The sequence below is a fragment of the Rhinatrema bivittatum genome, chromosome 4, assembly GCF_901001135.1.
Source record: "Rhinatrema bivittatum chromosome 4, aRhiBiv1.1, whole genome shotgun sequence".
Lineage (NCBI taxonomy): Eukaryota > Metazoa > Chordata > Amphibia > Gymnophiona > Rhinatrematidae > Rhinatrema > Rhinatrema bivittatum.
Genome location: NC_042618.1, coordinates 206,341,718 through 206,369,668, shown reverse-complemented (window position 1 = coordinate 206,369,668; position 27,951 = coordinate 206,341,718). Strand labels below are relative to the sequence as shown.

The 27,951-nt window shown below is 41.1% G+C and overlaps 1 protein-coding gene across 5 annotated transcripts in view; it reads right to left on the bottom strand.

Annotated features, from left to right (window-relative positions):
- LOC115090469 (cyclin-dependent kinase 17-like) overlaps positions 1-27,951 on the bottom strand; it is a 434,720-nt gene that overhangs the window by 90,278 nt on the left and 316,491 nt on the right. For all 5 annotated transcript variants that reach the window (XM_029599597.1, XM_029599598.1, XM_029599599.1 and 2 more), the window contains 2 exons: positions 17,283-17,377; positions 3,334-3,396 (listed from right to left, as the gene is read on the bottom strand). In XM_029599597.1, the coding sequence (XP_029455457.1) occupies positions 3,334-3,396; positions 17,283-17,377 (158 nt within the window). The remainder of the gene's footprint in view (positions 1-3,333; positions 3,397-17,282; positions 17,378-27,951) is intronic.

Below are 27,951 nucleotides of genomic sequence, written 5' to 3'. Positions count from 1 at the left end.
GGGACACATAACTGCAACAACCGGCGAACCTGACTCTGCAGTTTCAATACTCTCTCCTCTGAAAGATACACTTTGCCGACCAAGGTGTCAAACCAAGCATCCAGATACTCCGATTGTGTCAGGATCAAATGACTCTTTGCCTTGTTCACTACCCAACTGAGGGACTGGAGAAGATTGAGAACTTTGCGAACCGATTGGTGACAAAGAGCCTCCGACTTTGCTCTGATAAGCCAGTTGCCCAGATATGGGTGCACCAGAACACCTTCCCACTGCAGCGCAGCTGCTACCATCACCATCACCTTGGTGAAAGTGCGCAGGGCCGTGGCCAGACCGAAAGGAAGGGCCTGAAACCGAAAATGCTGTCCCAGAATCATGAAGCGGAGAAACATTGCAAGTCTGGATGGATGGGAATGTGGAGATAGGCCTCGGTGAGATCCAGCTAAGCCAGAAAGTCTCCCTTGTGAACCTCCGCTATCACTGACTGCAAGGTCTCCATCTGGAAGCGCGGCACCTTGAGCGCTGCTTTTACCTTTTTCAAATCGAGAATCGGATGAAACGTGAACTCCTTCTTTGGGACCACAAAATAAATGGAATATCTTCCTTTGCGAATTTCCGCCGAGGGAACTGGAATTACTGCCCTAGGCGTTGGAGACGATCTAGGGTCTCCCGTACCGCTGACTGCTTGCTCACAGGACCACAGGGGGAAATTAGAAAGTTTGCAAATGGGCCGAGCAAATTCTAAAGCGTAACAGTCTCTAACCACACTGAGAACCCACTGGTCCTGTGTAACTCTGGTCCACTCGTTGTAGAACTGAGTCTGGCGACCTCCTATAATAGGAACGATGGACAGAGACGATTTCCAGCTCCGGGGGGAGAAGGCATCTGCTGTCACCGCCGCAATTGGCCTCCTGCACCTGCTGCCTTTCAGCTGAACTAGCAGCTAAGTCCACGCCAGGAAATCCAGCTACCAGACCAAGGCACACCTTTGAAGGACCACAGAAATCGCATCAGGAATTCTCAACTGGGGGAGGGGCCTTTATGTATAACCATAGGAAAGCAGGGCTTTCTTTTCCTGAATTTATAGTTTCAAATTTCTCCCTTCAAAAAGCTCAAAGCAATCCCCATAGGGAGATGCATGTCCACCATCTGCTGGAGATGGAAAATACTGGCAAGCTGGGGTAACTGCAATGTTATATATACTGTGATGTCAGAATGCTCTGTCTCCATCTTCTGGCAGGGGAGCATAAACCCTCTGGTCCTGAGTTCATCTGTCTACACACTAGGAAAGCACCATTTTGCTGGTAGTGCCTATTATGATTGGCTAATACTTAAGGAGTCATAAACTTGTTAATGTGGGGGTTCTTATATTAGTGTTTATTGTATTTTAAAACACATTCTGCCTATAGCAGAACACCTATGCTAGGCGAATCACAGAGAAAATCTAAAAAACAAGTAATATAACTAACAAAAGAGTGAGTAACAACTGAAGTAATACCATTCAGCACACAATAACACAACTGCAAAAACCTGCACCAACTGGATCAAACTAATCAAAAATTTTCATAAACAGCAAAGTCTTAAGTTTCATCTGAAACTGAACATAGTCAGTTAGAAAACGGAGATTCTCTGGTAAGACGATCCACAAGACGGGACCTATAACTGAAAAGGTTCGATGCCACGTGTCTTTCATATTAGGAATCACCATCAAGGAAAAGGACCTTGGACTCACTGTGGACCATACACTGAAATCCTTAGTTTAGTGTGTGGTGGTGGTCAAAAAAATAAATAGAATGTTAGGAATGATTCAGAAAGGAATAGATGATACCATAATGCCTCTGTGTTTATCCATGGATTGACTACATCTTGTGTATTGTGCAGTTTTGGTTGCAACTTCTCAAAAAAGATATAGCGGAACCAGAAAAGATAAGAGATGGGCAACAATAATGATGTCGAAGATGGAACAGATTATTTATGCAGAAAGGTTAAACAGGATAGGGCACTTCAGTTTGGAAAAGAAGCAGCTGAGAGGATATATGATAAAGAGGCTTATAAAACCATGAGTGGGTTGGAACAGGTAAATAGGGAATGGTTATTTACCCTTTCAAATAGCACTAAGAGTAGCAGACACTCCAAGACACTAACAAGTAGATTAAAAAAAAAAAATTGGAGAAAATAATTTTTAACTCAACATATAATCAAGCTGTGGAATTTATTGCCAGAAGATATGGTCAAGGCATCTAGCATAGCTAAGTTTAAAAGGGTTTGGTCAAGTTTCTAGAGGAAAAGTCCGTAAACCACTATTAACTGAGTAGACTTGGGAAAACCACTACTTATCCTTGAGAATGAGCAATACGGACTAGAACAATTCCTTGAGATCTGCTGGGTACTTGTGAACCAGATTGGCCACTATTGGAGACAGGATGATGGGCTTGATGGACTTAACATGGCACAACTTATGTTCTTATGATACATATAAGGCAAGAATACAGCATAGACATCTGAAGAGCGGATCCTCGTGCCGGCATCATATGGAACAGTGCATTAAGACCATGTGGTGATTAAAGACCTGGATTTATTTTTAAAGATAAAAACTGCATTGGGCATCACAGTATGAACTCCAGCTTCAGCATAATGCTCATTATCCCCTCGAGGAAATCTTTCAATATAATGAAGTGTCAAATTAAAGTAGGCTGTGATATCAGTAGCATAAATGAGAGGCCTGCAGGAATATTTACATGTCTCTGCATTGATGCCTTCCACCTGTGCTGTAATCATGCCAGGAGTTTAAGGAAATAATTCTAAAATCAAAAAATATTTACGTTCATTTCCATGTTCTTACATTAGATTTTATAACTCAGTCTGGCACTTTCTTTAATGGTGTCAAACTGTCACTGATAACATCAATCTTGCCTCGCTTCAGAAAAACCTTCTGCAACAGCAGCAATGTCTTATCCATTGTACTTCTTTTGAACTATAAATATGCACCATGTATGAACAATATAACAGTTAATGCATGCTGTTTCACCAGGCTTCAATAAAATGAGGCATATTATACAAGACAGGGCTGATCTAATGAGTTCACTTGCAAGATCAGTCTGTATAAATAGAACAAGCAAGGGCTCTGAAGTACAAAATGATGCATGAATCACAACATTAGATAAAAATGTGGTCTTAGTGGAATGATTTTGAGATGTGTCACAAGATACAGAGCTACCTAACATTTACAGGCAAGCTGTGCAATATCCCCTATGTTTCACATACTCTTCAGCTGCATATTTATGTTCAAGTTACAGGAATTTTGTTAAGAGAAGAAAAACCCCTTCAGGCTCTCACCTTTACATTTGGAATAGCCATGATGTTTCCACAGTCGTCCATATATTGTTTCAAATCCTTTTCCTTTTGAGAGAGTCAAAATAAAAATGGGGTTTTCAAATCAGAAACAGCACAAATAATCTCTTAATACCCCCTAGCCCTGCTTTCACACAGACATCTCCTTGTTCTGTGCTCCAGAGAAATCTCTTGGCAAGCAGAGTCCTATAACTTAACCTTCAAAAACTATTTGAAATAGTTTTAAAGTAATATATTAAAATTATGGACATTCATTTTCAGTTTTTATTTTATTTTTCCTGGGAATTTCAATGTTATAACAAAAAACAAATCAGTGGAAAATTATTTTTGCACAGATTTTTCTCCTGGGTGTTATAAGACTTTTCCCACTATTTTTGGTTTTCTTATAACATTGAAATTCCTAGGAAAAATAAAATAAAAACTGAAAATGAAGGTCCCAAATTACAACGACGTGCTACAGGTAAGGACGGCTACACTCTCCAGTCCAAAACAGAATTCTGGTATATATAAATTGGTAAAAATAAACTCTGTCTTTAAGCTGGAGTAATTCATCAAATGTGGCTGAGAAAGAAAAGCCACACCACAACCAGGCTCTGTGTAAAAAATCTTGGTAAAAATAGTCTGCATCAACACTACAGAAAGAAAAGAGGACTGTTATACCTGGGAATCATGCAACTACACAGCAGTTGTGATGTGAACCACTACTATATAGCACTATACCTTCTGAAGCAGAGGTTATTTGCTCTGAGTTGCTAAATTCAGGAGGGATCACCCCTGTACTGTTTCCTCTGTAGCAATATATCTCCTGAAGCAGGGCTGATGCTAGCTTTTTTGCTGCCCTGTACAAACAATTATTGTGCTGCCCCCTACTCATTCAGGTTTTTTTTTTTTAAATCACAATTTTGTTGTTTATCCAATAACCAATACACAACAGAAACAGGCTCTGTTTCAGTCTCTTACACTTTTGCCTAGTCTCAGGCTCTATCATGGGCCCCCTTCTCTACTGAAAAAAGCCCAGCTCTCTTCAGCAGTCCAAACTTTAAAATCTGACACCCCCCTCCCCAAATTCCCATATGCCTCTGCCTACCTGCTGGTATATAAAAACGGAACTGGCTGGCCCTGTACCTCTGCACTATTGTATTGCGTACTAGCTTAGTTTAAAGAAAGTCACGAGTAAACAGAATTACAATTACAATACAGTAAACCTCCCATACCAAAACAATACTAATTAACAGAATTCAAAACAATAATAACCCTATCTATGAATAGGCAACACTGCAAATATTACACCAGGCCCTACAACACCAATACACATTCTATTATGAAAAACAGAACAAGCCAGGCTACTATAGATCCCTACACAGAAACTATACACTAGCAGAATATCTCACCTCGGTCACATATGCAGAATACAGAGAGACCCTCACCAAATACAGAACAAAGTGATCATAAAGTATGAACAGAAATGTGCAGACAACTGAACTGGAAACTGCAAGAAGCCAGACTCTGAATGCAGTGCAACAATGGAAAAACAGAAACAGTACTATCCTCATAAAACAAATAATAAAATCAAGAAATATACACCATCAATCTTAATAGTAAACTCATACTAACAAAAAAGAATATTTCAAAACAGCTGAGGAATAGAATAACATCAAATAATTAAAAATGCATAAATTTATTTTTAATTTCAAAGCAGCAGACATATCAAATATCACCCAATAATCAAAACTACTAAGGACAAAAATATTCCCCTGCTCTCCATATCTGGGAACTTTTGAGTTTGTTGCAGATTAGTAGGGAAGTTAGAGGGGTAGCATAATATTTTTCCTCTAACATACATATGCACACTTTCTCTCACACACAGACATGCGCTCTCTCGCAAACACACACATATGCTTTCTCACACAGCCAGGAGCCTCTCAGTCTCATTCCTTTGTTTCTTTGGCCGTTGGGCGGAACGAACTCTGCTGGAGGCTCATTGGAATTCTCTCTCTCTCTCTCTCTTGTGCCATGCCTAGTCTAGCAATGGTGAAGATTGCAGCACTAGAGAGCAGAGGTTGGTTGTCAGCAGCTGAAGCCTGTTTTGGTGCTCCTCTCTGTGTGCTAGCTCTATATCATGTTCAAAATTGGTGGAGCCTGCACTTCTTCTAGGTTGATCTTGTGCATCGTGAAATCAGCAGAAAGGAACTGTAAGCCACACACCAGTTTTGAATATTGCAGGGTCTGCACACAAGGAAGGAAGAGCAGTGGTGTGGTATGCGCAGCTGAGCACATGTGCAGAGCACCTTACAAGAAACACTGATTGCCACTGGCTTAAGGAGCAAAGCCTAGCCTTATTTTCGGCTGCTGGGATTCTGTCTTTTATGATGGATGGCCCTCTCCCTTTCTTCTGCCGATCTCCAGGTGTGCTGCCTTGTGCAATGACAGTTTGCACACTCAGTAGATCCAGGCCTGTCCAGAAGAGACAGACAGGCTCACAAGGTAACATAAAGGGTCCATTTTCAAAAAGCCACTTATTGACAAAGAGAGCTGGTTAATTTTAACCACTTTTTTAGCTGAATTGTCAGTTGAACCTAACTGGGTAAGTTTTCAGCTGAAAATCAGGCGGTTCAAAATTTGACCAACTATTTTTAGCACAGCTTTGTGCATCCAAACATAGCTGGTAGGGTGAAAATCAGTGCTAACCAGCCAAATTCTCTAAATAATGCCCCCCTCAGACAAGTTGTATCTACCCCCCTTCCTGGTACTCAACAGTGAAAAAAATAACACACTCAAATGTAAAAAGTTGAGACCCTCCTTTCCCATCTCCAAACTCTTCTCCATACCATTCCCCATAACACCCACCCATCAGAATCTCCCAAGTCACCAAAGGATTCACTCCTCCTTCGAACTGGCTCGGTGTCCAGTATTACTCTGATAACAAAGCTACTAGTGCCAGTGTCAGAGCAAAAGTGGACGCTGAGTTGACAAGAGGAAATAGTGAGTCCTTCAGTCAGCTTGGCTTCGAGTAATTTTAAGGGGTTCTGAGTGGCAGAAGTCTGGAGGGGAGAATTGGAGATAGATGTGAAAAAGAGGGGATTATGGCTCGGGGAATTTAAGATTTTTTTTTTTTTTTACTATAAGGTACCAGGACGTAGGGGGTGGAAGGGGGGGATTGCAAATCAGGACATTTTGGGGTTTTATTTTAGCTAGCGGGTGTCAGGAAAGGGGGAAGGTGAGTGACAGTTGGGCAGACTTAGAATGGCTATTGCAGCACTTAAATTTGTCTAGACAAATTAAGCAAGTTAGCACTGAATACTGTGCTAACAGGGTAAATGTGAAAAATTCACCCTGGGAACACCAAAACCCAGCTCCTTTTTTTGCCTGGCTAAATTTATGCGGTCTGTGAATTTGACTAGACAAATTTAGCCAATTAGAGAGGTCAAATTTTAAATGGCACAGATTTACTTGGCATACAAAAAAGGGTCCAGTACTCAAAAAATGTAACAGTCCAAACCAATCTCACAAAAGATAGACTTGAATTATAATTCTCAAATCTCAAGAGACAGAGAGTAATCTAGATTTTCCATATGAGCACATTGGTTCCACTTGGATTGAACAGAGCTAGGATGGACCATGTTTGATGATTGAATGTGTTCGTTGATGTCACAGTGCCGTCAATACAACATCTTCTATGTAAATAGATGTGTCTATAAGGGATACTTGATGCCTGGGTGGTTTATCCAAAATGGCCATGTGAGGAAGAAACATTTATTTGTGAACTGTTGCACTTTTAAGTACAGGAACCTGTACTAAGCTGACAAAGTGTAGATCTTTTTGAGAATGACTGTGTAACTTGAAATGATTAAGTTAACATCTATATAATGAGCCTTGTAGATGTATTTTTTTTTTACTTCTAGACAGCATAGGCTGGTATTTCCAATGGTGATCAAGCACCTGAAGCAGTAACCTCAAAACATGGTGTTATCTCAGGTGAAACTGATTGCACACAACATGGCTCACAAGCACACAATTGGAAAGTATTGATGTTTTCTGAACACTTAAAAAGTTAAAAAAAAAAAGTTTATATTCAGAGAGCATAAAAGTGACTGTGGGGACCGATGATTATTTATGACCAGTTAAGAGGTACAAATGTCATGTTGACTAACTAAACAGCTCGGTGTAATAATGGTCCTAAAGAAGTAAAACAAGTCCTCCATGTCTTGAGATTTGAGAATTTATTATCCAAGTGTATCTTTTGTGAGACAGATTTACTTGGCTACAGGGTTGTGGAAGCACTAGGTGAACCAAGCAGTCACCTAGAATGCCTTGGGATTCTGGGGGTGGCAGCAGGACTGGGCCAGATCAAAATCAGGCTGGCCACCGATTGGCCTCGCTGGCCAGAGACACAGTGAGTGATGGACTGGATATATCAACCAGGCTGGGCATCTATCTCCACCCCCATGTGCCAATGTCACATCTGTGTCCGAGTGATCCTCGAGTGCGCATATGGCAAGATGTGCACACATTCAAGGACTCCAGGCCAAGCAGACAGCAGGAGCAGGGCAGTGCGGGAAAGAGGAAGATGGAGACCAATTCAAGTACAGCACGCTTGCTTGTGTCCATCTTCCTTCTCAGGCCATTCATATGGAGTACTGTCTTTCCAGGCCCTCTCTTCTCTGCTCCACCTCCACCATCCTGCAGGCTGTGACTGCCAAGGAGGACTGGAAGCCAGGCTGCAGGAAGTAAGTCACTTCCTGCCTGCTGCCTGAAAAAACAAAATCAGTAGGAGTGCTGACCTATGGGGCTGGCTCGCCACATGAACTAGTGTGTTCAGCTGCTGTGTCCCATGGTGGCACTTGGCATTTAGGGTGAGAGTATGGAGGACCACTCTGTCATGGAGGAACCTTGTATAGGGTGAGTATGTGACAAGTGCTTGTAACTCACTGACCCTTCGAGCAGATGTAATGACTTCTAGGAAAAGAACTTTCCATGTAAGGAAAGTAACATCGCAGGAGTGCAAAGACTCAAATGGGGAACGCATGAGTCTTGTAAGTACTAAGTTTAGGTCCCATTCAGTAACTGGTGGCTGGAGAGGGGGCTGAAGTTGTAGTAGGCCCCTCATAAATCAACTCACAAGGGGCTGCGCTGTTATTGGGGCATCCCCATGACACAATGCAATTAGTAATTATCTTGGGACTTCTCATCCTCACACCTATAAAGCCCTCATCCCCATCATGGCTTCCCCTTTTACACAATTGCTTGGACTAACATTATTCTCATTATTTCTATTCAACGCACAATCCATCACTAAGAAAACCCCCCATTCTCAATGATCTTCTCCTAGAAGAAAATCCAGACGTTTGCGCCATAACAGAAACTTGGCTCAAATCAACAGACACTGCTCTAATTAACCAATTACCTACTCATTCATATGACTTCTTCTCCATTCCCCGACAGAAAAGAAAAGGTGGAGGAATTCTTCTTGCTACCAAAAAAGATTTGAATTTCACCCAATACTCTGTTAACTCTTCTACCAAACTGGAAACAGGCCTTTTCAAATCAAACCATCTCCAAATCCTTCTTGTATATGCTCCCCCAGGCCTTCTTGACTTAGATGCCTCTCCTCTTCTGGAACTAATAGTCTCCCACATTAATTTAGATTCTCCAGCAATTATACTTGGTGACTTCAATTTACATGTCAACAATCCATCTCTATCTACAAATGGGAAAACTTTCATTACCGCCTTGTCTGCTTTAGGTTTCAATCAGATTATCAAGAAACCCACCCATAAAGCAGGTCATATATTGGACCTTATCTTCACCAATTCTGGTATTGCTAATTCAACTCAACCGATCTGCAAACCAATACCCTGGTCGGACCACTCGCTAATCTCAACCACCATCACACTGGCACAAAAAAAACAGCACCCCCGCCCCTCCTCAACAATTCTCCTACAGGAAAATTTGTGCATCCGAGGACCTCCACAACCACCTAGTCTTAGAACTACCCCACATGGACCTTTCCTCTCCAAATTCAGCACTTCACTCATGGAATAATATTACAGAAACTGCAGCTAATAAACTCTGTCCTCTAATAACAAAAAAACTAAAACACAACATTCCAAAAAAACAACCTTGGTTTAATGAAGAACTACAAAATCTAAAACTTTCCCTCAGACGGAAAGAAAGCAAATGGCGCAAATCTCCTTCAGCGTCCACCCTTTCTACCTACAAACTTGCTCTCCACAACTACAAAAATTCCTTGCAAAAAATCAAAAGAGACTTCTATGCTCATAAGATCCATCATATGATCTTTGATGCTAAAGCCCTTTTTACCTACGTCTCTAATTTAACTCAAATCCAAACTCCTGACATTCCATTTAACAAAGCACAAGAAAAAGCAGAGGAGCTCGCTCTCTTCTTCAACAACAAAATAGCTAACCTCCTTTCTAAAAATTCGCCCAATACTTCTTCCTCACACAGCACATATATACACCATAACAAACACATCTCACTCAATTCATTTGAACCAATTACAATTTCTGAGATCCTTAGAATACTGAAAAAGATGAAACCATCGACACACCCATTAGACCAAATCCCTTCCAAATTACTCCTCCTTATTCCGGACACCATATCCAAAGCTCTGGCAGACATAATAAACTGCTCTTTATCTAAAGGACTCTACCCTGACGACCTCAAAATGGCATCAATCAAACCGCTCTTAAAAAACCCAAAGTTAGATCCAGACAACCCCTCCAACTTTCGCCCTATCTCAAACCTCCCATTCATTGCTAAAGTCATGGAAAAATTGGTTAATTCTCAATTATCAGACTACCTGGAAGACCACAAAATTCTCCACCCTTCACAATATGGCTTCAGGAAATCGTTAAGCACAGAATCTCTACTAATTTCCTTAACAGACTACCTCATCCTAGGCCTAGATAAAGGCCAGTCCTACCTTTTGATTCTCTTGGACCTCTCAGCCGCCTTTGATACTGTTAACCACTCCATGCTCCTTAACCAACTATTGAACATCGGCATAACAGGCTCTGCACTGTCCTGGTTCCACTCATTCTTGAAAAATAGAGGCTTCAAGGTAAAAATACACAGTAAAGAATCTAAATGCTACCCTTCATCTCAAGGAGTTCCCCAAGGTTCATCCCTCTCTCCCACCCTCTTTAACATCTACCTCCTCCCTCTCTGCCATCTATTAAATAATTTGAACCTTAAACACTACCTTTATGCAGATGATGTCCAGATTGTGATACCAATCAAAGAATCCATAAAAAAAACCCTCGATCTTTGGGAATATTGTCTGCAAGAAATCAACTCCCTCCTTTCCAGTATGAATTTAATCCTAAATTCCTCAAAAACAGAACTTCTTCTCATATCATCTGAAATAAGCCACACCCCCCTCAATCTTTCCAACTAATCTACAAACAATAAAAGTAAGAGATTTGGGCGCAATAATCGATAATAGGCTTAACCTAAAAGCTTTCATAAATCAAACCACTAAAGACTGCTTCCATAAACTGAATGTTCTAAAAAGAATAAGACCACTGTTCCACTTTCATGACTACAGGACTATCCTACAAGCAATAATCTTCTCCAAGCTAGACTATTGCAATTCTTTATTATTAGGTACCCCATCAGCACATACCAAACCGCTACAAATGGTTCAAAATACGGCAGCTAGAATTCTAACAAATACAAGGAGAAGAGAGCACATCACCCCGATCCTTAAAGATTTACACTGGCTGCCAATCCATTTCAGAATTCTTTATAAGTCAATCACCATAATCTATAAATCCATCCAACAAATCGCTCCTCTCAACCTACAAATCCCTTTCATAAAGCATACTTCCTCCAGACCCATAAGAGAGTACTACAAAGAGTCTCTGCAGGTACCGCCCTCCAAAACTTCCTTCCACATAACTTATAGAGATAGGGCTTTCTCCACAGCAGGACCCACTCTTTGGAACTCCATACCAACGGAACTTAGACAAGAACCCTGCTTATTGACATTCAGAAAAAGACTCAAAACATGGCTTTTCAAACAAGCCTTCCCAGACTCAGACTAAAAATAATTCTCTCTGATTTTCAAATTCCAAGCAACAATTTTCTTTTATAACCATCCTGATAATCTTCTTCTAAACTTTATAAACACCCAGTATCTTCATTACTTATGATTTCTTCTTTATTATTAAAAACTGCATTTTTGAACTGAACAACTCATTGTAAATTATACAATTAATTTTTTTTTTTTTTTTTTTTTTTTTTTTTTTTTTTAAACTTTACCTTCTACAGGTTTATACACCATGTTAAAGTTACTATCTTTTCTTCTTCTTACTCCCAGTTGCATGTTTCCTTGTTTATTGTAACTGCATTTATAATATGTATATTACATATTTGTTCTTGGTTCCGGTTATTACCCCATTGTTTATTGTAAACCGGCTTGATGTGATGTTATCACGATTGCCGGTATAGAAATTAAATAAATAAATAAATAAACCCCTGTGGTACACTGAGATGGCACTGAGGTGTACCCGTACCGAGGAAGTCTGGAGACCAGAGTCTGAAAGGTGTCAGAGATAGTCTAATAGAGATGGAGTGGGGCAGGAAAAGGGGTTGATACCTTTTTGTGTGCACCACGTGATAAATCTATTCCACTTAGAAAGATAGGATTTTCTTGTGGAAGGTTTTCGTGAAGCTACAAGCACTTGAGACCCTAGCTGAAAGGTTGACTGGTTGCAGGCTCAGTCTTTCGACATCCAGGCTGTGAGGGATAGGGTCTGAAGGTTCGGGTGGCGTAACTTGCCTTGGTTCTGAGTTATGAGATTGGGCGCTGTGCCCAGGCGAATTGGTTCTCGGATGGAGAGGTCGAGAAGCACGGGAAACCATACTTGTCGAGGCCAGTATGGGGCTATGAGTATCATTGATTCCTTGTCCTTTTGTAGTTTCACGAGAGTTTTGGCTATTAGTGGTATCGGAGGCCTGTGCTCCAGGGGCGAGCAAAGACATCCATGGCTAACGCGTTTGCTGCATGTGCAGGGAGCAGAATCTGTCCACTTTGTAATTCAGTTCGAATGCAAAGAGGTCGATGGTTGGTTGACCCCAGCGTTGGAAGATTTTGTTCACTTCGCAGGGATCCAGAGACTACTCATGGGAATGGAAACGTCGACTGAGGCGATCTGCTACTACGTTCTGTATGCCTGCCAGATAAGTGGCCCGGAGATGCATAGAGTGTGCAAGGGCCCAAGCCCAGATCTGCGCAGCTTCTTGGCAGAGGAGGTAAGAGCCTGTGCCTCCCTGTTTGTTCAAGTACCACATTGCAACTATGTTGTCTGTCTGTATGAAAACAGTCTTGTGTGAAAGGAGTCCTGGAAAACATATAGAGCATAATGTATGGCTCAAAGCTCTAGGAAGTTGATTTGAAACTGTGCTTCCAGTTGTGTCCAAGTACCTTGAGTTTGAAGGTGGTTCACGTGAGCTCCCCAACCCAAGTTGGATGCGTCCGTGGTTAAGGTCACTTGAGGAACTGGTTACTGAAAGTGTAGACCTGCCAGCAAGTTGGCTCTGTTGTCCACCAGAGAAATGATAAGTGGAGCTGATCGGTTACATGAATCCGGGATAAAAGAGGTTGAGTGGCTTGGAGCCATTGAGATTTCAAAGTCCATTGAATTACTCTCATGGATAGCCTTGCCATCGGAGTGATGAGGACGTGGATTGTGGAAGTCATGTGGCCCAGTAACGTGAGGAATTGATGGGCTGAGGTTGTTTGTATGTGCACAGAGATGTAGCCATTTTGGAGAGTATGTCCGCGCGGTCGTTGGGCAGGAAGGCTTTTGCGACTGTGGTGTCCAAATCTGCTCCGATGAAGGTAAGGAGGTGAGATGGATTGAAGTGGGATTTTTGGTAATTTATTAGAAATCCTAGCGAGTGTAGAAGATCCATAGTGAGCTTTAGAGAGTTGAGAGCTCTTTGCTTGGATTGTCATTTTATTAGCCAGTCGTCCAGGTAAGGAAACACATGTACGGTGCTTCTGCATAGATGTGCGGCAGCCACTGCCAGGCATTTTGTGAATACTCGAAGCGCTGAGGCCAGACCGAATGGCAGAACTTGGTATTGAAAATGTCTGTGACCCACTATGAAGCGCAGGTATTTGCAGTGATGTGGGGATATGGCAATATGTGCATAGGCGTCTTGAAGGTCTAGAGAACAGAGCCAATCTTCTTGCTGTAGTAAGAAAAGCATGGTGCCGAGAGACACCATCCTGAATTTTTCTTTCTGAAGGAATTTGTTGAGTTTGCGGAGGTCTAGGATGGGGCGGAGACCGCCTGATTTTTTTGGAATCAGAAAGTAACGTGAGTAGAACCCTGTGCCTCTCTGCGCCAGGGGGACAGTTTCTACAGCCCTGGTTCGCAGAAGAGTGGAAAGTTCTGACTCTAGAAGCAATGTGTGCTCTTTTCGTGCCCACAGTGGATTGGGTGGAGAGTCCGGGGGTACTGTGAGGAAGTTTAAACGGTATCCCTGGGCTATGATGGATATTACCCACTGATCTGTTGTTATGAGGTGCCAATTGTGTTGGAAGTGCTGCAGACGTCCTCCTACAGGTATTCCTAGGTTTGGGTTCATTGGCGATTGGCTACTGTTCTCTGGAAACGCATCAAAATTCGGAGGCTGGACCAGCTTGTGGGGCTGGTTGCGCTCTGGGTGCTTTGGGCTGGTGTGCATGTCCCCTTTGAGGGGCTCTGGCTGGTCTTGCTCAAGATGCAGGAGGATAGTACTTGCGTGAGCGGTAGAATGGTCCTCTAGGGTCCCTTCTCATGCTTTTGCAGAATGAGGAAGGAGCATCCACAGTGACTGTAGACATTTGACGTAGAGTTTCGTGGTGGTCCTTTAATTGAGCCACTGCATCTTTTATTTTATCTCCGAAGAGACTGTCACCAGTGCATGGGAGATCAGCAAGCTTATCTTGGACCTAAGGTCTTAAATCAGAAGCTTTCAGCCAGGCCCATCTTCTAGCACTGATTCCTGTTGCTGTCAATCGGGAAGCAGTCTCGAAGGAGTCATATACTGCTCTTACCTCATGCTCCCTTCTTTGAACCCCTTGTGGATGATGGCAGTCAGGCTTTCTTGCTGCTGTTGAGGCAAGGAGTCCGCAAAATCTTGGACTTGCTTCCATAGATTTCTTTGGTACTGGGTCATATATAGTTGGTAAGCGGCTATGCGAGATACCAACATGGAGCTTTGGAAGATTTTCCGACCCAGACCGTCCAGGAATTTCTGGTCTTTACCAGGGGGAGCTGAGGAATGCGGGCGCAATCGCTTGGCCTTCTTTTGTGCGGATTCAACTACAAAAGATTGATGAGGAAGTTGTGGGTTTTGAAGGGCATGTTGCACCAGGTATGTGGCATCTGTCTTTCTGTTAACTGGTGGGACAGTGCCAGGATGCTCCCATCCGCGATAAAGGAGATCCAATAGGACTTCATGCACTGGAATGGCCATAATTTCCTTGGGGGCATCAACAAACTATAAAACTTCCAAGGTTTTGTGACAGGTGTCCTCTTCCGTCACCAGGTTGAAGGGAATGGTTTCACACATTTCCTTAATAAAACTGGCAAAGAAAAGGTCTTCAGGAGAAGACAGCTGTCTTTCTTTGGGAGGAGAAGGCTCTGAAAGTAAGTCCTCTGACGTGGATGAATCTGTGTTCACATCCTTCCATGGATCATAGGGAATTCCTGAAGGAGGAAGAATGTCTAACCTTCCAGGGCGCATAGGCATCGATGGAGGGTGTTCTGGCATCAATGGAGGCATCGATGGAATCAATGGCATCGAGGGAAACGGAGGATGTTTTGGCCTCGAGAGTCCCGATGGACCTGGAGCTGGAGTCGGACTAGAAGTTGTGTCGTCTTCCTCTGAGGAGCCCAGAACAGGTATCGGGAGCTGCGGCGGTCACGATGGCCGACTCAGTGCCGATGGAACGGGCTGAGTCGGAAAAGCACCGATGAGGGTATTGAGTTGGTCCAGCAACGGTGCAAACATCGATGGTTCCGGGGTCTGTGTCACTATAGGGGCCGGCATCGATGGTGGCTGCAGGCTTTGGAAGGCATCGAGGCGTCCGGTTCCTCCCTGAAAGCTGGTCTGGATAGCGCAGCTACAGGGGAAGGCAGGCTAGGCGTTATTGGCCCTTCCACAGGAATTTGTGGAGGCTCAGTACCTAGCACCGATATCGGGGAACGTCTTGGGTGCAGAGGAGGATGAGGGCTCCTCTCCCCGGGCCCTCTTCGAAGGCGGCTCGATAGCCATCGATGCCGCTTCAATGTCGGTGCCGGCACCGGGCGTGGACTCACATCGGTGTCTGTGGTGATGTTTCCCTCGGTGCTCGGTCCAGTCTTTCCCCTGCATAGAGGATGATGCTATTGATGTCCTGGATGGTGTCAGTGACTGATGGTCACAGTCTCCCTGCTGCTCTTGGCAAGGTTTGTCGGTGGATGCCCATTTACTCACTGGTGATGACTGGGCCGAAGTCAATGGAGTTGGTTTTAATTTAAAAAGAGACTCCATTTTGTCAAGACGAGTCTGTCTGCCTTTCGAAGTCATTTGGGCGCAGTCAGGACACCGGCGGACATTGTGTGAAGAACCCAGGCACAGGATACACATGGTGTGCGGGTCCGTGATGGACATTGTTCGCGGACACTCTGGGCACGTTCTAAACCCAGTTGCCATGTTGAAAAAGAGCGCAAAACAGTCTGTGACGTGCGGGAACCGATTGGTAAAGCGGCAAGAACCGACCGTAGACACGGGAAAAGTACTCACCAAGCATCGGAGGGAACAGAGTGTGATGGGAGACCCCTGTTAGGGAACTTTTTAAAGAAGTAAACTTCAAATCTTTCCATGAGGAAAAAAAAAGGTGTGAGAAATCTCACAGAGCTCCTAACCTGCGAGGCAAACTGCAGCGTGGACAAAAAGAGACTGAAGGGAGACCCTTGTGGCCACAGGGATTATGGCATGCTGGGCATGCTCAGTGAGCCAGTCTAGAAACTTTGACAAAAGTGTTCTGTGACAGGGCTCTGACTGATGACATCACCCACATGTGAGGACTACCATCCTGCTTGTCCTGGGAGAACTCACTCCACCCCACAAACCTCACCCTGAGTTACTAGTGGTCCCTCTTACAGTGGTATAAATAGTTAACTTTTTTGTGATCCTCTACAGAGTCTCTCTCTCTCCATAAAAATTTAACTCGCGCTGCGAAAAATGCCTATATTTATAGCAAAATGATGAACCTAGCGTAGTTAGCTGGATAAGTCTAGCACTGCTATTTGGCAATCCTAAAGTTAGCAAGATAAATTTATCTGGCTAACTATAAGATAGTCAAGAATATTTAGTGGTGCAGCCACACTGCTTAATACCTCAGCCAAGTTAGCTGTATAAGTTTATCTAGCTAACTTGTGCAGCTGGACAGTAGCTGAATATCAGCTCCTTAAAGTATAATGCTTCACTATTGCCATGAAAATTCAGCATAACATGCCCCTTTTTCAAGGACTTCTGATCTTGTATCTCCAACCCTATTACCTTATACTTACCCACACTAAATCTTACCTATCAGTTGTCTGTTCATATGCCTAAAGTATCCAGTCCTTCTGTAAAATCAGTGGGCTATACAATATATTTACAATATGAGAGCTTGGTGTCATCTACAAAACTGGCAATATTATGTATTTCTTACTCTAAATCATTAATAAAAATATTGAACAGCAGTCCCGGCACAGTCCCTGGTAGAATCCCACATACGCCATTTACTGTGACTTTTCAGTCAGGTTCTACCTAACAATGTTATCCTTTCCCTTATATTCTGTCTGTATGGATACTACAACATGCATCCTGTACATAACAAACACTCAGCATTTCCTTCTTTACTAGTGTCATTTCATGATTCTTACCAAGTACTCAAACACCAGTGTTAGGGATTTCTCTGTGTGCACAATATCATGTAGCGTCACTATGTTGGCATGCTTCAGATCCTTTAACAAAGACACTAAAGGGAAGAGAAAACAAAAATAAAGTGAAATTGCTTACCTATAATTGTATTTCTCTAACAGCAGCAGCTCAATAGATTCACATACATGAGCCACATGACTCAGTCTTGTGCAGTGAAGGAGCATCCCAGTTGTCAATTTGGAATTTTGAAGCTTTTGAACTGGTTGCTAAGCAACCAGGTAGATAACATCTGCAACAGACCGCTCAAATCCCCAAAACCTTAAAGAACTGAGAGTGCAAGGGGAGGCAAGTGAGTTGTGTGAATCCATTGAGCTGCTGTTATTAGAGAACCACAACTACAAGTAAGCAATTTCACTTTCTCTAATAACAAGCAGCCTCTGGGACCCACACATTTGGGGGATTAAGAAACTAAGGATGTTTGCAAAAGTGTGAGGCCCATGGACATCCACAACTAAGAGGACAGCCAGGAGGAAAAAAAGAGTTGTATGCTCATTGAAGTACAATAAAAGATATTGAAAATGCAAAAACTAAATTAGAATCAAGGATATGCAAACATGATTTTATGCAAGTGCAGGTTCAGAAACCTCCTTGAACATGTCAAGCAATGAATTCAAGAGATTAACCATCAGTTTGTGGCCATAACCAAATAACACAGTTAAGAGATAACTCCATGAAGCCCAGTGAATGAATTATATAGTAATAAACAAGCATATGTATCTGTGAAGAAAGATATATATAGAGAGCAGGGGATCCAAACTATGAAGATGTGAGAGGCAAAGTAACCACAATAAACAAAGCAAAACAACACAGTGATAAATAAATAATAAATAGATGGGCACTCTAAAACCTAAATGAAAAGCTATAAAATAAAAATTTTGAAAATAGCACTCAGATATTTATTAAATATTAAAAAATATACATCAAACAAATACATAATATAATACAACCCAACACAATCATGTTTTGGCATATTGCCTGCCTCAGGGATATATATACATTTAGTTCATAAAAGGTGCTGATCCACTGTGAATGTGCCTACAAAGTAAACAGGGATATAAACCATCAAATTCATAAAACAGAAACAGAACATCCAAAATAATTTTCTACAAAAAATAAACAAATATAGCAGATATAAGAGGAACTATACTTTAAAGAAATGAAGAGGAGGTGGTGAATTTTATTCTTGAGTAAATGATACAAAAATACCTACTGTTCATAACAACAACAAAAAAAGAGTAAAAATTCAACCAAACAAAAAAAATGTGATGTATAAAATAGAACAGAAACATGAACGTACAACTCTAACCTATCTTACTGAAACAAATGAGGTCAAATTACAGTGGTAGAGTGGCAACACCTGGAACCCACCCAAGGGGTACAGCTGTGCCATAAAGGCAAGCAGTCTCAAGGTCTGGAAGTTGGAATAAAAAACTATATATATAAGGAACATAATAATATGTTTAAACAAGATAAAGATAAAAATTAATCATAATAGAAACAATAAAATGGAAATAAGAAGTTAAAAATATATATGAACAAAATAAAAATGAAATTTTTTAAATAAATACCCAGAGAGATAAAAGATAGGTACTATAAAAAACAGAAGGGGAAAAATATATAAATAAAATACCTTACACATTTTTACTACAAAATTGGTTTACTGTGTAGCTAAACCCAATACAAAAAATTGCTTCACATCCTCTCAAACACACACTAAAAAATATACAAAGGTAAAATCATGCAACTATAAAAAAACAACATACATATAAATCTTTGTAGAGTCCCTGTCAATAAGAACAACTTAAAAAAAACCCCTAAGAGCAAGACAGTACCCTCAACATTTCTTGGCTGTGATGACATATTAAAAATATATATTGCCAAAGCCAAATAGAAAAAGTCCTGTAACCATGTAAAACTGATATACCAAAAAACTATTAAAAAAGATATGTAAAATACTACAAACAAAAAACTTCTATAAATAAATTAAAAATATCACACAAAAATATATAAACATTATCAAAGAAAATAAAACTAAATAAAAATGGAAACATAAAAAATACTATCTCACCTTATAGTTTTTTATATTTAAAAAACACTGTAAAGAAAGTATAAATCAATTTGGAGAACCACTAATAAGTAAAAGAATACATAAAATACATTAATGTTTGTATTTTTAGTCCAGTGCTTCAGAGTCTGAGTACAGACAGCTTTTATTTATTTATTTTTATTTATTTATATTCTTTTATATACCGAAGTATAGCTGAGTGCCTTCACCCCGGTTTACAGTGAAACAACTTCATACAGAGAACGAGTTATACAACTTTTGTTCCTTTGTTTGACATTAAAGTTCTTTTTAATACATCAGAAAGGTTACAGTTCTCCATTCATTTTTTCTGTTCTATTTTATGCATACATCTTTTTTTGTTGTTGTATTTTTAATATTTTTTTGTTATGAACAGGTACTTTTACTCATGAATAAAATTACCTTCTTCCTCCTCATTTAAGATATGATTCCTTTTAAACCTGCCATATTTGTTATTTTTGTAGAAAATTCTTTTGGGTTTTGTTTCTGATTTATGAATATGATTGTTTGTACCCCTGCTTGCTTTATAGGCACATTCACAGTGGATCAGCACCTCATTATGAACTGAATGTATATACCCTGAGACAGGCAATACACAGAAACATTGGGTTTTAGAATATCCTTCTATTTATTTTCATTTATTCCCAAACTATGGCCTGAGAGCCAGACGCAGCCCTTGGCAGAATTTCAGCCTGCCCACTGCAGCAAAACAGGAGCTCGATGTGTCCCGCAGCAGTAGCAACAGGAGCTCTGATCTGGCCTGCAGCAGCAGCATTGCATTCCGCTATTGCCAGATCAGTTACTTGAAGCTGGGAATGCAAGTAGCTACACATCAGAGCAGTGTGGGCGGGGCCTGCCTGACTGGCTACATTATACATTACTGGCATTAGTGCTGCTTGTGCAGGTGGAGCCAACTGGGCCAAAGACAGGGAGAGAGGCTTCAGCACAGCCACAAGGAGTTTTGGCTACTGTGGAGGGTGGTGCAAGACACTTGGAGGAAGACACTGGTAGTAACAAACTGTGGGTACTGCAGAGCTGCCAGGGAAATCCAGATAAGGATGGTGGGTCCTGAAGCTCCCAAGCATGCTGCCAATCTCTTCAGAGCTGTGGGGAAGGTGGCATGAATATCAACTCTTAAGGATGTAGGCTTTAGAGATGCAGAGGCAGAAATCCTCATTATTATAATCCAGATACCAAGTTCTTGTCTTTCTCCCTGGATTAGGGTTTCCAGAGGGGTGGTTTTGCTCATATCACAAATCTGGCACATTGCAAAAGAGGGGCTGAGAAGACAGGAAAAGGGAGAAGGGGTGGGGGAAAAGGACGAGAAAGGGGAAGGAAGTAGAGAGGCAGAAAAGTATATGGGGAGGATCGAGTGAGAGTGTACACTACAAACACACAAATATCCCATCCTGCCAACCATCTACTCTCCCCACCCCTACTTCCCCCTAGGTGGTCAGATATTGGGGAAGGGAAGTAGCAGGGGACAAGATTTCTAGGGGTATGGCAGGATCATCAACTAGAAATATTGATACTATCTGCCACACTCCTGCAGGCCTGGGAATCCTATCTACTGCTCCCCCCTTCCTGAGCATTTCAAATTATTGAAAGGGCCAGACATGGTCCCCCCCGCCCCCAAACTTTCTCAATAAAGACCTCCGAGGGGCTCTCTTCCTCCCTGCCCCCCTCCCCCCAAGTTCAGCAAATTCTGAGGGGAACCCCCCCTCACCCCCCTTCTTGGCGATTTGAAATGTCCTATGTGATTCTTCTCTTGAAAAGTTTGAGGACCCTGATATAAAGGAATTATAAGCAAATTCGCAAAGAAATAGTCAGAGTTGAATAGCTTAAGTTTAAAAACACAAACATGTTGACTATGAGTAAGAAGATATGAAATACTCAAAACATAGTTGCTTCAATCAAAGGATTAGGGACTTCCTTCCTAGTTATGAGCCAGCAGCCTCTGTAGCTCATACCAGACTCTGACATCAAGGTATGAAACTGGATTTAAAGCTGCCATTGTCCAAATGAACTAATTCAGACCACTGTATTGAGTAAAATGGAATTCCAGAAAAAATCTTATATTCAGTGTTCAGAGGATTAAAACAAATCACTTTCAAAATACAAAAATGATGGAAAACAAACATTTTAAAATATTAATATTCAGCTGCAAGTGTATTCTAGGACTAAGGGCTGAATCAAAAGGATCCTGAATATAGTAAAGCAAAATTCTGCCTTAGCATTTATGAACAAAAGATGTTTAGCCTCTGATTCAGGAAGGCAAAGATGATGTCAACAACATCTTTGTCAGACTACAGTGTTAATACTTCACATTATTTGTTGAAGCACCAAGAAATTGCTCCATGTTTTGACACAGTTCACAGCTGCTAAGGGATTACTCTAAGTACAGCATTCCCATCACAGCACTGGCATAACAAAAGATTAATACAGATGTTGAAAGCCTTTTCAGGTGATAAGCCAAGCTATAGACACTGAATGACTTGTTATGGTCTTTGAAGTATACAGAAAGATTGAGATTATGGTTTCCAAATTCTGACTGTGGCAATTGGAAATCTCTGACCTCTAAGGAGAACTCCAAGGCAGGCATGCAAATGTAATGATATTCCTAGTGCCCAGGAACTCATTGCTTTTTCAATTAGTGTTCTAATGGCCTCATGGATGCTGCCTAAGAAGTGAGGAAGTATAGCTACCATGGCACACCACAAACAAAATGGAAGCCATACACAAAGTCATGAGGAAATATTATTTCTGAGAAGAGGTACAACTTATACTACCTAGGTTATGAAGTTCCTTATCCCTATGATGTAGCCTCTAAAGAAAACTAGGTGTGCGCACAGGAAAAATTGTTTCATTTTTGTTGCATTTTTAAATTTAGTTTTGTTTTGTTACTTATGCACATAAAATGCCTTTTTAATGATCAAACTCCCTCCAAATATTCTCTGAGGGGGCCACATTCCCTTACACCCTGATGTACTTGAGAATTTAGCTGTCACGATCGCCTCAAGAGATGAAAGCACTATAATGCGCTTTGAGATCTGCAAGTGTACAACACAGTTCAGAGAGCTGTAGAAGTACAATGCATCCAGACGACCGGGACTGTCATGATATATCTTATGGTCTGCAATAGCCATGACCACCCATGATGTATCTGAAGTGTCACAGCCATCATAATCAGTGATGAGTTTAGGTCTTTGTCATCTCTTCCTAGGAAGACTGGACAACAGGCAACTCAGTGGCACACTGATCAAACTGTGTATTTTTTCCATATTAAATAATGCTAATTTTATTTTACATTATAAAATAGATTTCTAATCTGGTCTGTGTGCCTGTGAAATTTATTTTGGTGTTTTTGGGTGGGAAAAAGCAGATCTCAATTAGCAGCAAAGGGAGGGATCTCAAAGTTTGGGAGAAAAGGAGAAAGGGAAGACCAGGGATGGGGAGAAGCAAAGAGAATAATAGAGGTATTGGGTGGGGAGGGGAAGTGGAAACAGGGAATTGGAGAGTGTGACCAGACTAAGCTTTTCAGCCTTTGCGGGCCACAAGGATAGGGGGCTGCGGTCAATGTTAAAGTTCTGAAAGATTGTGTGCACAAAAATGTTCTTTTTCTGCAACTTTTTATAAGCCAAGTTCAAATTTATGCACTATGAGCCAGTTGAAAGCAAACAATACCAGGATTTCTTGTGTAAAGGATCCATGACCTATGTGTGCATGCACACGTGCACAGTTTAGGGGGAACAGTGACTAGGGCCATTCAGGCTTTGGCAGGCCACATTGGAAATGGGAGGGAAGGAATGGAAGCACTGGTGGAAGCGATGGAAGTACAGGCAGCACGGCTGCACTTTCAGCCTCTGTGAGTCCATGGTCTGCCCTGAGCAGTTGGAGCTGGCAAATCTTCAACGTCATTGGCTGTCCACTGTGCATAAATTGAAAGGCATGGAAACTATGATGGGCCGCCACGATGCGTCAGGCCCTGCATGCCTCTTGGATATGACAGAATGGAAAGACTTCTAGCCTAGCAATGCTGTTAGGTTGTCATCAAAGGTATTGGTTAGTTTCTGACCTTATGGTTAGCAATATTATAGGGTTTTTGGGTGGCTATAATGTTATGTTGTTGGTTGATGATCTATGAATGATAATATTGAGCAATTTTAATATATAGAATGTTTGATATGACATAAGGTTCTTCTTTGTTGGGGACTAGCATTGCTGTGTTTCATTTTTTTGTATAATGACAGTGTCAATATTTTATTCAGGGAATTATTTGACACCAATTAATTTTATATTGATACTAAAATGGAAGGGCAAAACATCATTAAATCTGGCATACTGGAATGGGAATATCTCAGATGTGTTAACCTGAACCATCAGGTCAAATACATGGTAAACAGCAAAAGTACTACCCTGGACAATTTTGGAGTACAGGAAATCCACCTAGCATATGTAACTACTATAGACAGACTAGAAATAATTTTACATAAATAAATAAATAAACAAATAAATAAATAAATAAACAAACCAAGATGATAGCAACAAAGGTGCCTTGCCTTGCTGTTCTAGGCAGTCCTGCCCCCTTCTGCTATCATCAAGGGGCTGGTATAAGATGCACTCTAGTGTTTGTGTGTGTGGGGAGGGGGGGGGTGTCACTCTCTAAATGGCAAAAAAAAAAGAGGGTTGCCCCTTTGGGAGCTCCTTCGGGAGTGACAGGCGAGATGGTGAGCATCCATGGGAGTAAAAATTAGTTTGGGATGGGCTAGAGGTAGGGGGGTTGTGTTTTTGGTCTCTATTGTTTATGAGAGAAGGCATGGAGATAGGATTCTATTTTGATACTTTGATGATCTGTTATAATGTATTTTAAATTTTGTGAATTTTACTGTTTTTGATATTTGTGTTTCTGATGCAAGACGCGCCTTGGGTAATTTTTGGAGTAGGCTGACACATAAATGTAAAATGAAATGAAAATAAATGTATGCTGGCTGTATTGTTTATCTTTAATGTTCCAGTGGATTACAAATTGAACTAAATGAAGAGAAAAATGTTTATAAATGTGATTTTACAAAGTTGAGGAGAAAAGTTCCTTTCAGCAGTTCCAAAAAAAGAAATTAACTGGATGCTTCTGTGATGGCTGGCAACTGGTAACTGCCTGGTTTCTTTGTAAGAAATTCCAAAGCTTCAAGAACCCAAACTGTCAGCTTAAGAAGTTCCTTTAATGTAGCATAACAGAGTCACATGATAGTGCAAGTCTATTGAGGCTGCTTGTTATTAGACAATTCATAATTTCAAAATACTTAAATTATCTTCCATTAGGACAAACAAAATATAACTGTCTAAAGACAAAGTCAAGACATAAAATTCAATAGATGCCATATAAGCCAAAAAGAAAACTACCAGAAATATCTGCTACAGAACCCACCCCAGATCTCTCTCTGACTTTCATAAGAGTGGACAGGTCTATATGGACTGCTTGCAACATCCAGCTTCAGGAGGCACATTATTGTGCTTATCACACTGGACTATGATTCAGACGATATCCTCAAACATGAGTTCAAAACTCTGCCACTGACTTTTGATGTAAACTCAGATATGTCACTTTAGTTTACTGAGTCTCAGGTTTTATGAAACTAAGTTGGAAACAAGGTGTTTGCCTTATTCTGGCTTTCACAGTTAATACATTAACGTTGACTTTAAGCCCACAAGCAGCACTGAACATAAGTTGTATAAAGACAAAGTGAAAATTATCACACTCAATTTGTAATAAATGCTGGAAATGCCTATATATATATATATATATATATATATATGCATATTTACAGTAACCATTGAAAGTCTACAGTCCCATGAACATTTTTCACATTTTATTATGTCAGTTGCATATTTGCATGCATTTAAATTAGGAGTTTTTTCTACTCATTAACACACCATATCTTTCAAAGCCAAAAATCTTTTATTGGGGGACAAAGAATATGTGTATTAAAAACCCCCCAACAAATTGGATAAGTCTCCAGCCCCCTGTTAATATCTGGTGGAAACAATTTTTGGAAACAATTATAGTTGTGAGTTTGTTGGGATAGGTCTCCACCAAATCTGCACATCCAGATTTGTCAATATTAGACCTTTCTTCTTTACAAAATTATTCAAGCTTTGTCAAGTTCCTCGGGGAGCATTGAACAACAGCAATTTTCAAATCATACCACAGATTTTTAACTGGATTGAGTTCAGAGCTTCAAACTGGGCCATCTCAAGGACATTTACCTTTTTTGTTCTTAGCTACTCGAGAATAGCTTTGTCTGAGTGCTTCAGGTCGTTGTCATGCTGAAACGTGAACTTCCATCAGTTTTAGATTTAGTGTGGAGAACAGGCTTTTTCTGTACTTATCTCCATTCATTGTACCTTCTTGACCTAACAAGTGCCCCAGTCCTTGCCGATGTGAAACATCACTATAACATGACGACGCTTCACATTAGGGATGGTGTTGTCTAGGTGATGTCCTGTGTTTACACCAAACATAATGCTTTGCATTCAGGCCAAAAGGTTCTATTTTAGTTTCATTAGACCACAGAATGTTTTGCTACATGGTTACAATATCCTGAGAGTTACTTTACATACTTCGAATAGGATTCAAGGTGAACTTTCTTGTGTAATGGTTTTCTTCTAGCCACCCTACCACACAGGCAGATTTATGGAGTGCTTGGGATATTGTCACATGCATACTTTGACTAGTCTTGGCCAAGGAAGCCTGCAGTTCGTTCAAAGTTTATGCAAAGTATTCACTCAGTCATACACGGGAACTCTAAGGTGACAGATGCTACTCTAATCATAGTCTCTTCAAAGCTGCCATTGGCCTCCTCCTTGCTCAGTCATTCAGTTTGGAGGGGCAGCCTGATCTAGACATAGTAACAGTAAGTGACAGTAAAGACCAGTTGGTTCATCCAGTCTGCCCAATCTAGATTCCTCCTTTCTGTTTCTTTACCACTTTGGGTAGATAAGCATAATTATTCCCATGCTTAAAACAACACCAGCTCTGCCCCCACTCCCTCATCATACATGTCTTTTATTCAACTTCTCAACTGTTTCTACCACTGTCCTTATCTGTCCCAAGCATGTTCAAATTTGTTACAGTTCTGACCTCTACCCTTTCTGCTGATAGGCATTCAGGCAGGCCTTGTTATAGTCTTCTTTGATTCTTATAAGACCAATAATTAATCCAACACCCAGGCCCCCTTCTATGTTGTACTACCAAGTTTTATAAAAATCTACATGGCCCTCAAAATCAGTGAGGTTGTTCAAAAACACCTGGCCTTCCCATGCTCATTGTTTGGATTTTAACCATGGTTGTTCCATGTAGGTCACCCTAGCAATCTCTGATGCCTAATGTAGCTGCACTACTGCCACTAGGGCTGTAACTACTGCTCTGAGGGAATGCTTCCTACCATTGATGATATGCCAAATGCTAGATAAGGAGAGGTAATGTATGAGCATTGCACAGATAGGCTTGCAGCCGATATACTGTTACTGTAAGGGGATACTCACCCAGGCTTAAGAATAAGGTACAAAGAATGATAAAATGTTGAGAACCAAGCACAGCCATGCCTTGATTTTATCTTTTTTGCTTTGGGTTGCAGTGTCTCAGTGGTGTCATCTTGACTGTGCTTTTCAGGCAATTCAAAGCAGATTACATTCAGGTATTCCTCTGTCCCCAAAGGGATCACAATCCCAATTTGTACCTAAGGCAATGGAAGGTAAATTGACTTGCCCAAAGTCACAAGGAGTGGCAGTGGGATTTGAACCCTGGCTTCTCTGGTTTTCAGCCTGCTGCTAGGTTAATCCTCCTCCTTGGTGCCCATAGTCAGGTTTTAGTTTTGAAATGCACCATACAGCAGCAGAATCAACAGTAATTGCTGAATTTATCCTGTCATCATGTGAATCAGTACAATTTAACACAAGTGGGGACAATTCATTTGGGGTGTACTTTTAAAGATGATTGGTTACACCAGTGCTTTAAGTATTTAGGATTGCTACAGAAGGGGGTGGGGGGGGGAACTCATTCAACCAAGCTACTCTATTTTGTACTTCATTTTATAAGGAAATCTGGAAAATATTTTTCACCTGGCAGTTGTGGGATAGATGTGTGGATACATGGCACAAACACTGGTTTAATGCATTTTACTTCCAAGCTATAAGGTCGCAAAATGTAAACATTTTGGAAGAGGGTACAGACTTTTTCTAATCAACATGGCAACTGGCTGATATGCAATACAGTACAAAACAAGCAAATGCATCATTAGTTTTTTGGGAATATTTTTGGCTCCGCAGTTTTCTCTTGCCCCCTTTGCTTTCACCTCACTCAGAACCCATCTCTACTGGGCTATAGTAGCTATGAGTCTTCATTCACAACTACCCATGTTATTTTTCTCCCATATAATTTTCTCTTCCGCCTGTCTAATCACTGCAGTGACAGTCCTTGGCTAGGAGAGACAAAACATAAGACCTTCCAGAACTCAATGGGGTCGATTTTC